At 43.5% G+C, this 13249-nt stretch overlaps 1 protein-coding gene across 4 annotated transcripts in view; it reads right to left on the bottom strand.

Annotated features, from left to right (window-relative positions):
• nlgn3a (neuroligin 3a) overlaps positions 1 to 13249 on the bottom strand; it is a 202962-nt gene that overhangs the window by 93019 nt on the left and 96694 nt on the right. For 2 of the 4 annotated variants that reach the window (XM_037077248.1, XM_037077249.1), the window contains exons 2-3: positions 8941 to 9663; positions 7784 to 7843 (exon numbers count right to left, since the gene is read on the bottom strand). In XM_037077248.1, the coding sequence (XP_036933143.1) occupies positions 7784 to 7843; positions 8941 to 9412 (532 nt within the window). In that variant the 5' untranslated portion in view covers positions 9413 to 9663. Of the gene's footprint in view, positions 1 to 7783; positions 7844 to 8940; positions 9664 to 13249 lie in introns of those variants that run through there. The other 2 variants (XM_037077250.1, XM_037077251.1) reach the window with 2 other exon arrangements.

The following is a 13249-nucleotide window of genomic DNA, read 5'->3' as shown; positions in this document are numbered from 1 at the left end:
TTTTGTTGTATGTATTCCTCACCCTAATCAAATGTTTATTGTGCCGATACCTAACCAGAGGATAAGCACAGTCAGACAGAAACAGAAATTCAAAACCTAAATAAACGTACAGTCGCACACAAAGAACAGCACAGCTCTAACTTCCCCCGCCTCTGCGGTTTCGCATTGTGAGTTTGGGCTATATAAATTAAATTGAATTGACTTGTCAAACCGAAAAATAAATAAATAAATAAACAAATTGTGGAAATCTTTCATGTGGATATTGCTGGTTGAAGCGCTTTTTGTTTTGTAACACGTCCACTTCAATCCTTCATTCATCCATTTCAAAAACAACTCAGCTTAACAGCACACAAGGAGCTGCACTGAGGGGGGCGTGTTTAAAACACACAAAAAACAAATATATATATACAATTCAGAACAGGGCTGGAGTGTTTGAGAATTACAGTCATGAGTGTGAAGTGTTATCAGACAACAGAACACTGCACGGCGGTTTATATTATTACGAGACCAGATTTTACAACTCCTGATTGTTATGGTGGTAATCTTTCATCACTGCAATCATAGGAGAAAACAGCAGAAATATGGCGTTCCTGTTGCAAAGTAAACGACCTGGAATGTGCCGCTTTGTTTTTTTTTGACGCATAACCTTGCAACAAACTTTGAACAAGATTTCTTTTAGGCAAACGACCTATTTCTGAGCCTGTCCCACGTCACCAACAATGGATACATTCAAGCGAGGAACGGCGCTTTGCTGTTGAACAAATCTTCACTAATCTCAGTCTAAAAACGGCCTCAGTTTTAGGGTTTGGCAGGTATAGTACCTTTAAGACAGACGCATCTCATAGCAGCAGCCGCTCTCAGGAGGTGACAGCCATTAAGTCATCGGATGCCGCGTCTCTCTCATGTAGGCTTCAAGGGAACCTACCTACAAAACGGTTTTAGCTGAACGAAAGCCAGCAGTCACACAAAAAGGGGCTTGTCACCCGCTTCGGCAGCCGTCTTTACGGCTTGTTAGTGATTACACTTATTCTGGCGTTCACCATGGTAAAACAGTGCAGTTATTGAGTGATACTTCTTCAGACAGCCATAGATTGGATGGCAGGTGTCGACAGGGAAGCTCTGTCACTTTGAATCCTGTTGTCTGTGAGCCTGCGTGTGCGTGTGTCTGTGTGTGTGTCAAATGCTGGATCTATAATAGGAACGGCAAACATGTGACATCTGCAGTGACTCAGCGAGCGAGCCTATATTTGACCTTGAATCTTTTAAAGTGATGCCGCAGCGAGAGGGTGTGAAATTAAGATGAAACTGCGATGAATCGACATTTTTTTTTTTTGTCTTTTGTGTACGGCCGGCCTCCCAGGAGCCGACATTTGCATCACCCTCAAAACAGGCGGCATCAAGAATAACAGCTATTATTCATGTTCCCTGACAAGCAAAATAGAAACCTGTCGCATTCATCAAGTCAGGTTCAGGGAAACCGAATATGAGGGGCTCATACCCGTTATATAAATTGTGTTAAAAAAAACGAACATTTCAGCAGGACGGCATCACAGACAAAAGGCGGCCTAGCAGTCGGCTGCAGAGTTTTACATGAATAAACCCGAGCGTGCACACGTATGTACACACACACACACACACACACACACACACACACACACACACACACACACACACACACACACACACACACACACACACACACACACACACACACACACGTACAGACACAGAGAGTGCTCTCAGACTCTGGAGACTTTCTCGACTGAATCCAGAATTCACTCAATACATCGTAGAAGGGCTAAATGTTAACTGCCCTTCCTTTGCTGGATAAAGGTTCGCTGACAATAGATGGGCCTCGGAGTTAAATATCAGAAAGGTCAGAATGCGGAAAGGGACTTAGTGAAATGTGAAATGTTGCAGCCCTGACAATTTAGAGCAGTTATATTCAGTCTCTAATCCTCAGGTGGCCGTTTTTTTTCTTTTTCAGAGTGCCTGGATCTGTCTCTCCTCCCGTCTCCCTGCTCCCTCCCTGTCTCTCTCTCTCTCTCTCTCTCTCTCTCCCTCTGTATGTCTATCTCCATCTCTCTCAATCTGTCTCCCAGTGTAGAGGTTAAGGAACAGCTTGGGAGGGACACATAAGAGAGAATGATGGAGAATGCAGCTAAAAGGTTAAGGAGGCTGTAATCCTGCAGTAAAGGACAGCCAAAACTCACACTGCGCTTCAGCTGTTCCCAAAATAAAAAAAAATAAAAAAAAAACAAATAAAAGGCGGCCAAGTTGTCTTCCTGCCCGTCTACAGCTCGATAATGGAAAGAGACATGTTTAACAGAGACCACAGGCTCCTGAGTACGGTGGTAAGCTAACACACTGGAGTTTCTTACCTCTTCTCTTTAACCCTAATGATCCATTTATTTCTCATTTTAGGGGGAAAAGGAGCACTCTGCGCAAATATCTCGCTAAATAATCAGGGCTCACCGGGCTTTAGGCTTCTCGATGTTCTGCCTGTCATTTCAGCGAGTGCTGCACAGCGCTGCTACATTACTGATTTCCAAAAGCCAGAATGATGCAGGTATGTAACCTTCAACACCTCAACAACCATGAGAACTAGAAGCACAATGCACGGACTGATTTTCCAATTTCACAGAGTTTTTTTTTTTTTTTTTTAATGGAGCAATGTTTTAGGAGCACCTCTTCATTGGCAACATGATTCAGATCCTGCAGATGGTTTTACTGATTGACAGTCGTTGGTAGAATGGGTTGGGCGTTATATTGACATTTTTTCAACTGGCCATCGTCAGCTAAAAAACTAGCCATTGTTCATATATTTGTGTGTTTGGCTCATGCAGGGCCGAGGAATAAGTCCCCACTCCCTCCAGTGACGAGAGGACAGATTCTTTAGACGGATCTGGTTCAATCTGTCCAATAGACGGATAGGACTTTTTGTTCAAGTCCAAGAAATAAAGATTATTCCACAAAAAAGTACCACTGTCCACCTTCTGAATTTAAATTTGTCTCTTTCACCAAAGTGACCAGACTTTATTGCCTTGTTAACTCATTGTTAAAGTAAAACACAATTTGTCCAAACTTGAAAAAAACAAACAGAGAAAGATGTGAATATATTCCGGTTATAGTGTTACACGATGTTTTACCTTGCTGGCTCTCTCTGTTGTCGCAGGCCTCTTTTTGTGCTACTGGGTTAGCTCACTGATGAACAGATGGCTGTTTAGCAGCAACTCTCGCTCTTGCACATAAGGTATATCATCAAGTTGGCAAAATAAAATGCCCAAAATAGCCAAACGAGAACAACTGGCAATGGACGAAACCGATCACAATGGCCGATATACGTGTGTGATCGCCCAAGCCGTAGTTGCAGTGACACACCGAGAAATGTGAAAAAGCACAAACAAAGGCAGTGAAGGACAAGGAAAAGATGACTGAAAGCAAGCAGACACGACTGTAAAGACTGCATGACTTTGACCGTATATATATAAAAAAAACTAAACAAAAACAAGACTTAGCTTTGCAAACGTTTTACCAGCTAAGATATCCACTCGAAATGTGTCTTAAACCAAAATAAACTCCACAGGGCACCTCTCACCTCTTCATCGCAACCACAGAATCAAAACCTCAGAATTTACAAAGTTGCCAAATATGTTGGCCTTAATTTTACTTACTCCTGTGTATAAAATAAAATGAAATCATGAACGCTGTGGTGCAACCATAAAAGCACAGGCTGAATGATTACACCTACTTAAAGAGATTTAAAGGGGGAATCGGGGCTCAAAAGCTGTGGTCTAAGCTAACAGAGAAACCTGCAGCAACAAATAAATAGTGTTTTCCCCTTTAACAGAGCTTTGGGACTCAACAGGCTCTGTCTTCTGTTCCGTTTTAGTTTGGGGGTAAACAAAGAACAGAACAGCGATACTGAGCCTTGGACTGACTGCTGAAGCTGGACAGCACAGCAGCAGGAGGCCTCTGAATAGGAACTTCCTGCTCAGGCCGCGTCTTGCATCTCAAGTCAGTGTGAATGGAATCAGCCGCTGGCTGGTTACAGCCCCTCGCTCGCTGGGGTCGTCATCTGCACCAGACAGACGATCATCGGAGATTATGGAAGTAATTTTCCATCAAACAAACTTGGGTATGTGCTTGTGTTCTCAAACGGCACAAGCCAATATTTGTTCTTGTCATCTTGGAAAGTTTTTGTGCTGTCTGCTTGGTGTACAGATTTCCTCGGCAGCACTCAGGGAGTAGCCCCTCCCTCCCTGAGGCAGGGTTGAGTCGGCCAACCAACGGGATTACCATGGTGTGTTACTGTCTGCCACGGCCCAGGCGCAGTCTAACCAGGATTGAGGCTCTTTTGCAGTTTTCACAGCTCTCAAGCATCTGGAGGTCATCTGGTAAGAGGAAAAATATGTCCAGTGTTTCTGCTGGGGTAGTTAATCTACAGGTTTGGCAACCGATTGGGCTGTTCAGTACTGGCACCGGGCTGTGTAACACATGGCAGCCTGCTGCCTGTGAGGGCTGCATAAGAATGATAGTTGAGTGGTCCAAATCAAGCCAAAACGTACAACAGATTTCGCTGCACTTATCTCAAATAGACTCATCATGAGGGCTGAATTTAGTAGTCGGGGAGGTTGATCTCGGAGTGTCTCTCGGAGGCTGTGTTATTCAGACGGAGACCAGTGTGAAGGAACTCCAAGGACAGGTTTCACAAGCCGGCTACAAGCAGTGAAAGAGACGTGCTGTAAAATCCTGCAGAAAATAATGTGCATAGTGTATAAACAGGTGGCACGCAGCACAGTGAGTACACCCCATCACCACAGCTCTGCCTCAATCAGGATCTCATCAAAAGGATGCGATTTTACAGATCGCTTTTAAAGTTTGTCCATCAGCTTAACAATGTAAACCTCTTTTAAAGATAACGATTGACCTCATCAGGGTTTGTCCTCGCAAAATTGACCCATCTCCAGCCAAACTTGCACTATGAGGCAGAATAGTGCTTAGCTGTGCCCCTGCACATCATTACCCCTCTCTCCACTCCATTCACTCCGACTCAGAGCAGAGAAAATGACTGAGTGATATAACCACAGCTCCAGTGTCGGTAGCTCTGTCACCGCTCTGAGCTCAGAGCGTGTGTGTGTGTGTGTGTGTGTGTGTGTGTGTGTGTGCGTGCGTGCATGCGGTGAGGCTACTTCAGAGAGAGCGGCGGGCTATGGTGCTGATCTTGCATATTCGACCACCTCCACATGACCTCGTGACTCCCTGCTCGGACATCCAGGTCATGCGGCGCCGCATTTGTCGAGAGAAAGAAAGGACAGCGATACTCTGGATGACATTTCAGTCAGCATAAACATCAAGTTGTTTCTGACCAAAGAGCAACGCTCCGTTGGCACAACAACTGTAGCTCTTAACAGCAACCAACCACAAGGGCAAAAACAGAGGAAGATTAAACTCGAGCCTATATCTTTTGAATGAGTCCATCTTTGATCGTCTGTCCGGACTTGCGCGTCTTTCCTGGGCTTTCCTCTTGCCTCTTTAATGGAGGAAGATGGGCAGCGCCTTTGATCACTAATTCAAGCGCTGCACAACGCCCGGTTGGATGCTAATGGCACAGGATCCACACAGGAGGATTTCTCCAAACCTAATTCTGCAGTTCTATATTCCAACCACCACTCTGCTCGCTTATATTGCAGATTGTGTTCTCCATTTATTTTAACAGCCCCAGAATGTACAACTCACATTATGCTAACCTCTTGTCTAATAAGATCACGTGTGATGCATTTCATAGGATTCATGGACAATGTATTTCTCTCACTTGATAGCCATCACCATTGCAACAAAGGTGCTTCACGCTAGGTAAGAGCGTCATTTACTCTGCCTCTGTCACAACTGCATACTGTTGCTTGGCAACAATCACACAACCATTTAATCAAGACTCAAATACCATAATTATTATCATTATTGTTTTTTTTCCTGAAAATAAATCGCTATTTCCTTCTGAGGAACCACATTCAAGGAGATACAGATTGTAAAATTGGTAGTGGAGGTGATATTAGTATTGAAAATGCCCAGGGTGTATGACTTGACTGCATTATACAGGTCTCTTTTGAAAGCTTCGCAAAGATTTAATAGAAAACATATGACCCTGTTGGTATTAACTGTTTTACGTAACAGATTAAACTATTGAGAAGACGCTAATCAAAAATCTTTAATGAGGAAACTGATGAACTGTTAAGCGGTATCCCAATTTGCTCCGAATCAGTCAAACAGGACTTTAACTTTGTATTGGAAACATTTAACCAAAACCAAAGTATGCTTCAGAGGTTGCTTTTTACATCGCCTAAGAGGGATAAATTGTGCTTCATTTGCACTGCTAATTCAACATAAGCCAAGATTAGTAGAAGCAGTTTGAAAAAAAAAGGGGGGGGGGGGGGGGGGTGCAATTGAAAATAAAGAGTTTCCAGCGAGACTGAAAATACAACCTTCGTGTTTATAGCAACAGAGGAACCCTGCAACAAGCATCACTCTGCACAATAATGTGTCATAAAACCAACATATGAAACTTATGATAAACCATTTTCTCATTACCAAACATGGGGAAGATAATTGAAAAATTCCAAGTGGAAGGGGAATATTAAAGATATATTTCTGTGTATATTCCACAACTGGGACTAATTCAGAAGCAGAAGTGCCTGGAGGGCCAGTCTGTCTCTTACAAAATTGGTTTACCAAAGCAGAATGTACGAGTGCACTGAGTGAGGCCAATAGCTGCCTGCTGCCTCCGTGGAAATCAGCAGCAGAGGTCTCCCAGCTGAAACTGAATCTTTACTGTGGAGCGAGATATGCTCTGGATCACGGTCTTGAGGCTACTTGTAAGGTCCTCGTGCCTTCAGGCAGGCTCGGGAAATTAGCCCTCTGTTGTTACCAGCAGTGAGATTTTAGCTGCCACTAATGAAATTGGACTGTGTCTCTCCGTGGCTGCGAGTTTGAGCATTTGCCACATGGATAGATGGAAGCTGTTGTGCCAATGAAATACCCCACCAGCCCTTATTTGAACAATTGTGCATAATAGATGTAAGAGAAAGGTGGCCCTCCACTTTTTTTTTGTATAAATTTAATCAACGGCTGAGGCTGCGACACTTTCAGGTGTCGCGTTTGACAAATACTTCCAATAAGCTGGTGTCTTAAGTGCTGTCAGAGCAGCCCAAGACATGACTAAAGTTCATTACATACCAAGTCAAATTTCATCCTCTGCTATTTCAAAGCAGCAGCCATGCCTCTGAATTAATCCACAGTTCTATCAAAATGAAAGAATACCACACTTTAAACATGACAAGCCATACAAAAATGTCACAATTCCAATAAATAAATACATACTATTCTTAGACATCACGATCTATTGCTTGACAAAGCATCATTATTTATTTAGGGACTTGTATTCTCACTTCTTCACACACTCCAATAGTAAAACCACACCTCCACACACACGCACACACACACACACACACACACACACACACACACACCCACATACACACCTCCCCACACACACACACACAGCACTCACTCATCTCATGTCAAGGTTGATCTGAGTCACAAGTCCCACGTTCATCCCAATTAGCACTTTGATTTGGGAGTTGATAGGTGGTGATATTGGCGGCTTTGGAAGGATTCACCCATCACTTTCTCCTCCCTCTTTCACTCTTTCAACTCCGTGTTGGCTTTTCTTTTTCCTTTATTCTTTTCTTTTTTCTTTGTTTTTTTTTTTTTTTTTTTTACATACCTCCTTTTCTACACATTTTCTTGTTGGGTTTCCTGGCACATTCCTTGGATATTCTTTTGACTGTAAAATGAATGGAAAAACTACAAAATAACAGAGAGATCTGGAAAAGATCGCCATGTGACATGCAACAACTCAAGACTGAGTCAGACCCCCCTCGTCACCCTCTTTCCCTCCTCCTCCTCCTCCTCCTCCTCCTCCTCCTCCTCCTCCCACCCTCCCAGGCATCATCAACATCAAGAAACAACAGAGGACCTGTTGAGAAAGTAACTGGGGTGTTGCTGCAGAAATATTCCAAAATGGTGGAATGAATTTGCTGCATCCTGGGACACAGGAAGCCCATATTCACATGCACTTCTATTTAAGACCCATTACAGCCACACAGAAGGCAGAGAGGCCAGAAAGTTTTGCATTTCCCATTGTAATCTGATAAGTGAGAGTGTTATTTGACGTTGCCCATTTGATTCTCGGAGCACTTAACATTTCAAGCCCATTTTCCTGTGTGGGTCTCCTTCAAGTGGTGAAATAATGGGAGCCATATAAAAGAGTCAACATCTTGAAATGTAAAAATTTCAGTCGTGGTTGAGCCGAATCGGTGTTTGCCTTTTGCACAGAACCCACTTTCAGCTTTGTGCAAGGACAAACTGGATCAAACAAGGAGAGTAAAGGGTCTTACATAGTTCAGGCTGATGCCACAGGCCTCTCGTGTACCAGACAGAATATTTCACCAACCCTACAGTAGTAGATCATTCACTTATGAGACAGGCTACTAATCACTAATGGCTAATATCCCCAGAACAGTCAAGACAGTGAGGGTAGGAAGGTGCACCAAGTATTTCCAATCTGCTCCTTGTATGATTAGATTTTTGCTTCTTTTTTTATTCAGTCATATTAATAAGTCATTTAGTCATCAAAAGAGGAACCTCTAACAGTGGCATGGAAGGGGAGAGTTGATGAAAAGACTAAATGAAAGATCAAGTCAAGATGGGAGGTTGAGATGGTGGACACGGACACAGCATGCGCCAGACAACAGGTCATGCTCCGCGCAAAAATACAGAGGTGACACAGAATCTTAAGAGTAAAGACAGAGCGAGAAGGAAGGCAGAGACAGAAGAAAGGAGGAGAGGTTTGGTTTCACCCTGCTTACTCGACACACTCACCATCCTCAGTTGGAACATAGATGTTTAGATAAAGACAATCCTCGTGTTGATCCTGTATGTACGTGGTAACTATATCCAGGTTGAAGGTGAACCATATTGGCATCATGATCTCCGGCACAGCGTTGTGAATATTTTGGGGACAAACGGGAGCAAAGTGAGTGGCGTTCTTGATCCCCGACCAGGAGGAAGGAGGCTCCGGGGGCATGAAGCGCTTTTCCCCGACCGGGGAGGCGGCGTACGGGACCCCCAGATACTGGTCCACCGGCCCCAGGATCTCACTCGGCAGAGGCACCCTCACCCCTCGGAGTTTCCCATACTGCGTGTTCACAGTGGGGTGGTAGTTCTGGCCTCTCACGGCCGCAAAGCACCAACAGAAACTCAACACCCATAAGGACACGCTGAAATTGGTGCTACTATGGCCACCGTGCCAGTTCTGCGAGGGGAGATGACTTCTCCTTGGAGAAAACCACATGGTCCTTGTGAGCGAGTGCAACTGCAAGTGACCAACATACAAGCCAGGGGCAGCCCTTCAGCAAACACACAGGCTTCCTGCTCAGCCCTGCAGTCCAGCCACCTGAGGGACAGTCATCAGCTGCGATACTAGAGCCTGCCGGCTTACAGACGAGGAGAAACAGTCACGGTTACGCAGTTTCCTCTCCGCAGCGAGGTCCTTATTCACCGTTCTCCCTCTCTCTCTCCGCTCGTCAGATCTTCTATCCCGTGCTGCAAGAGAAGAAGACAGGAAAATTAATGATATTTCCCTGACAGCCCACCAGTTTGCTCCCATTTTTAGTCAGTCATTTTTATTGACTTGTGGAGGCCTTTTCTGTCATGACATAAAGCAGCTCACATAAACATGACAGAGCTGTTAGGGCTATCATCAATCCACATAATCAAGAACCTGCCTATGACTTGGATATTGCAATTAACTGTCGGGAAACGTGTCAAGATGCGGCTGACAGGACAAATGAAATGCGAAAGGTATCAACGGGTGTCAGGTAATTTTGCTGTTCGTCAGTGGCCAACATTTGACGATTACAGTGACCAAAACTGTTACTGGGTTTGTCATTTGGTTTCAAGACAGACTTGGAAAAACAAAAGTGTGAGCCAGTAAGAAACACTGAAAGAGTTTTGGTCACTGGGATCATCCCCTCAGTTCATACTGGCCCAGATACTGGTCAGAAGATCTTTCTAACAATGCAAGTGATGGAGCGCAAACACTGACTGTGTTTCAAAATTTAGGTGAGTTTTCTGCTGTCAGGATTAGTCAAATTAAGTAGTTATCCTTCAAAGTAGCTGTGTTTTTAGTAAAAAATTGCCTCCTTAGACAAGAATGAACAGGAGGAATTACTGCAGAATGTAAAACCTGGTTCAATGTACATATTATCATACAGCATTTCTTATATGACAGACTTAAAAAGAAACATATCCTTTAAAGAAGATAGCCATATTTACAGGAGAACCACTGCCACAAACCCAACATTAGGCGTAATAGAAAACTCGCAAAAGATCTCATGTCCTGCTTAATGTCATGCAGCATTTTTCCTTACATCTCCCATTGGTATACCAACGATATAGAATTTAAATTTCATCTCCCTTGTTTGCTCTTAGAAGACATCACTTTTTGGGGATGAACAGAAGAAGCGCCAGAGGAGGATGTAGCTACGGGCCTCAAGTGACAGTGCTGTAAATGCTAATCTACAGTCCCAGGGTGAACCACGGCGCCAGTGAAAACACCTTCCCACACTGCCTGATCAATTTTCAATTTCTGTGGCTTAGGGTCCCCCTCAGCCTTGTGCGCCCACTGCAGTGTTCGCTCTAATAACAATGGGAAAGAAAAGCCAGCATTTAGAGGAGGATATTGCATTCCAAAATGACTGTGTAAATGATTTATAATGTATCGGCAGCCGTTGGAGGGCCACTAACCACTGAGAGAAAGCAATCGTGACATTCCTGGAGGTGCTGTTATTGCGAGGCAGCTATTCCTACTTTCTGCGGCTCTGGATCAGCAGAAAGTCTGCCAGTGAGAGCCGTACATGGAAGCCAAAAACAAATACATACAGTACATGTTGTACGTACGACAGATGATCCCACGTTCTCCGATACTTGTGGAAATGAAATGTGTGTGGTGGTAAAATTCTGCTCAGAGACTCGGGCACACCGAGCACCTGCTACGTGATAATACATGAAAAGCCATCCACATCCAATCAGGGGACTAAAAGGCATGCATTGCTGGGGGTGGAAAGGGCTGGCAAAGACTTTGAAATGCCGAAAAGACATATTGACACATTCCCTATCCTGTTCACCATGGACCACGGTAGCAGGAGGCCGAAATCCCGGCAGACATTGCTGTCAGATCCCCATGTTTAAAGATGATATGAACTACATTACTGTTAAAAATATTTCATTTGTTTTATGTTTGGATACAAGACAGGTACACAGCATCTAGCAAAGCTGAACATCGTTTACAGGATTTATAGCCTGAGCTAGCGTGAAACACTTAGACATAGATGGACTTTTATGCTGAACAAGAGAACACCTACAAATACCACAACCAGTAATATAATACACTCAGTTGTGTTTATTAGCCACACCTAGCTAAAACTAATCCTGTTTAATGCAACAGCGCTGCAATAAATCAGAACTGCATGAAGGTTATACTGCAGAAAATGTTTCCGAAAGGTGTTAATTGAAATTATGCTCATCTTTGAGGCTCTTATTTGTTGTGCTGTTGCATTATATTACGCAATTATGCATTCTTGCCACACCACTTACGTCCACTCCATTTTCTAGCAATAAAATCGCTGTGAAGCCTACTTTCAGTACATAACTAAATACAGGAGACACCTTTGAGTATAATGCAATGCCTTTCAGCATTTCAGAAAGCCTGTTAATCTTTACTATAGACAACCTTCTGTGACTCTCAGTTGGTGCAGCTGTTTTACAAAATGTCTGGCTCTTTATTCAAAAGCCTGCATACATATAAAAAAACCTCTAAGGTAGACATTAACCATGCCTTCCAATATGCATATTGGCAAGAAAAAAATCCACCGCTCTTAAGGCAACATTATGTAACTATTTAACCTTATAACATGGTGGCACAGTGAAATTCACAAGGTGTCTCTCTCAATCGCACTCTGAGCCCCGATCACTTTGTAACTGCACTATGTAACCTGCAGGTAGGATCTCCCAGGAACGCTTTATGGCACAATGTCACACATACCAACTATATCAGTGAAACGGCATTATATTTTCTGGCATTCCTCCGACTGCTCTGCCTGAACCTTCTGGGATTAACAGATTTTCCTGGTGGACAGATAGCATTTCTTTTCTTTAAAAAAAAGACCTGCAAACTGCTGCTAACTGTAGCTGACATCTGACATTACTGCAAATCTGTTAATACTTTTGGATAAAATTGGGAAAATCTGTGGATGTCTTAAATAGCACAAGATACCAAGTTCTACAGGATGTTGCTTTAAAATGACCACATTGAATTCACCGCTGTTTCCGTACAGCAGCCAAGGCTCTTAGGCATTGTAGATCTGTCCACCAAGACAAAAATTACAGATAAAACATGACTTCAAAGAAGCGAAGCCGAAGTAATTAAAACTTGTGGACATCACATAATACTTCAGGATTATTTCATCATTCGGAGGAGCTCTGTATTTCTCTGTCCAGTAACACTGAGGATACAGTTTAAAGAAAAAGTTAAAGGGGAACACGTTAATGGAAAAGAAACATATTGGCAGTTCTACAAATTTCATAAATGTAGGATTTATTGCAGAGCTTTAGTTTAACTAGGTGTACCTAATAAACCGGCAACTGAGTTTTAAAGTGTCATAAAAAAATCCCTCAAAAAGGCGCCTCGACTCAAAACTAAATTGATCACATTTATGATCCATTGTGTGTTCTGTTGGTAAAGACTTCCACATATTGATCCCCTGAACAGAGAAAGGCGTCTGCCTGGAGGAGCGTTTCAGAAAGGCACCTTTCCCCCGAAGATACAAGTCTTTTCAACTGGACATTTAACTGAGGCCTTTTCTGTTTAGATCTGCACACGCAGCAGCAGAATACGTGTGATAACACTAATTCCAGTCGAGATAAAAATGCATCAGGTCAAACTTTTTAATCAGGACATAGCAAGGACATAGGACAGTGTGATGGAGTGTGTGTGTTTAGAGGACACACAGCACAGAGGACTTCATCAGTCTCCCCCCTCCAACAGCATCTCAGAGGTCCTCTCTGCTTTGATCTCTCTACCTGCTGAAGCACTGCCAAGGGAGGAACGGCGAGGGAGAGAGAGAGAGAG

This window comes from Acanthopagrus latus, chromosome 18, assembly GCF_904848185.1.
Source record: "Acanthopagrus latus isolate v.2019 chromosome 18, fAcaLat1.1, whole genome shotgun sequence".
Taxonomy (NCBI): domain Eukaryota; kingdom Metazoa; phylum Chordata; class Actinopteri; order Spariformes; family Sparidae; genus Acanthopagrus; species Acanthopagrus latus.
Note: the sequence above shows the minus strand (reverse complement) of the source record. Positions and strands in the feature narration are given on the sequence as shown.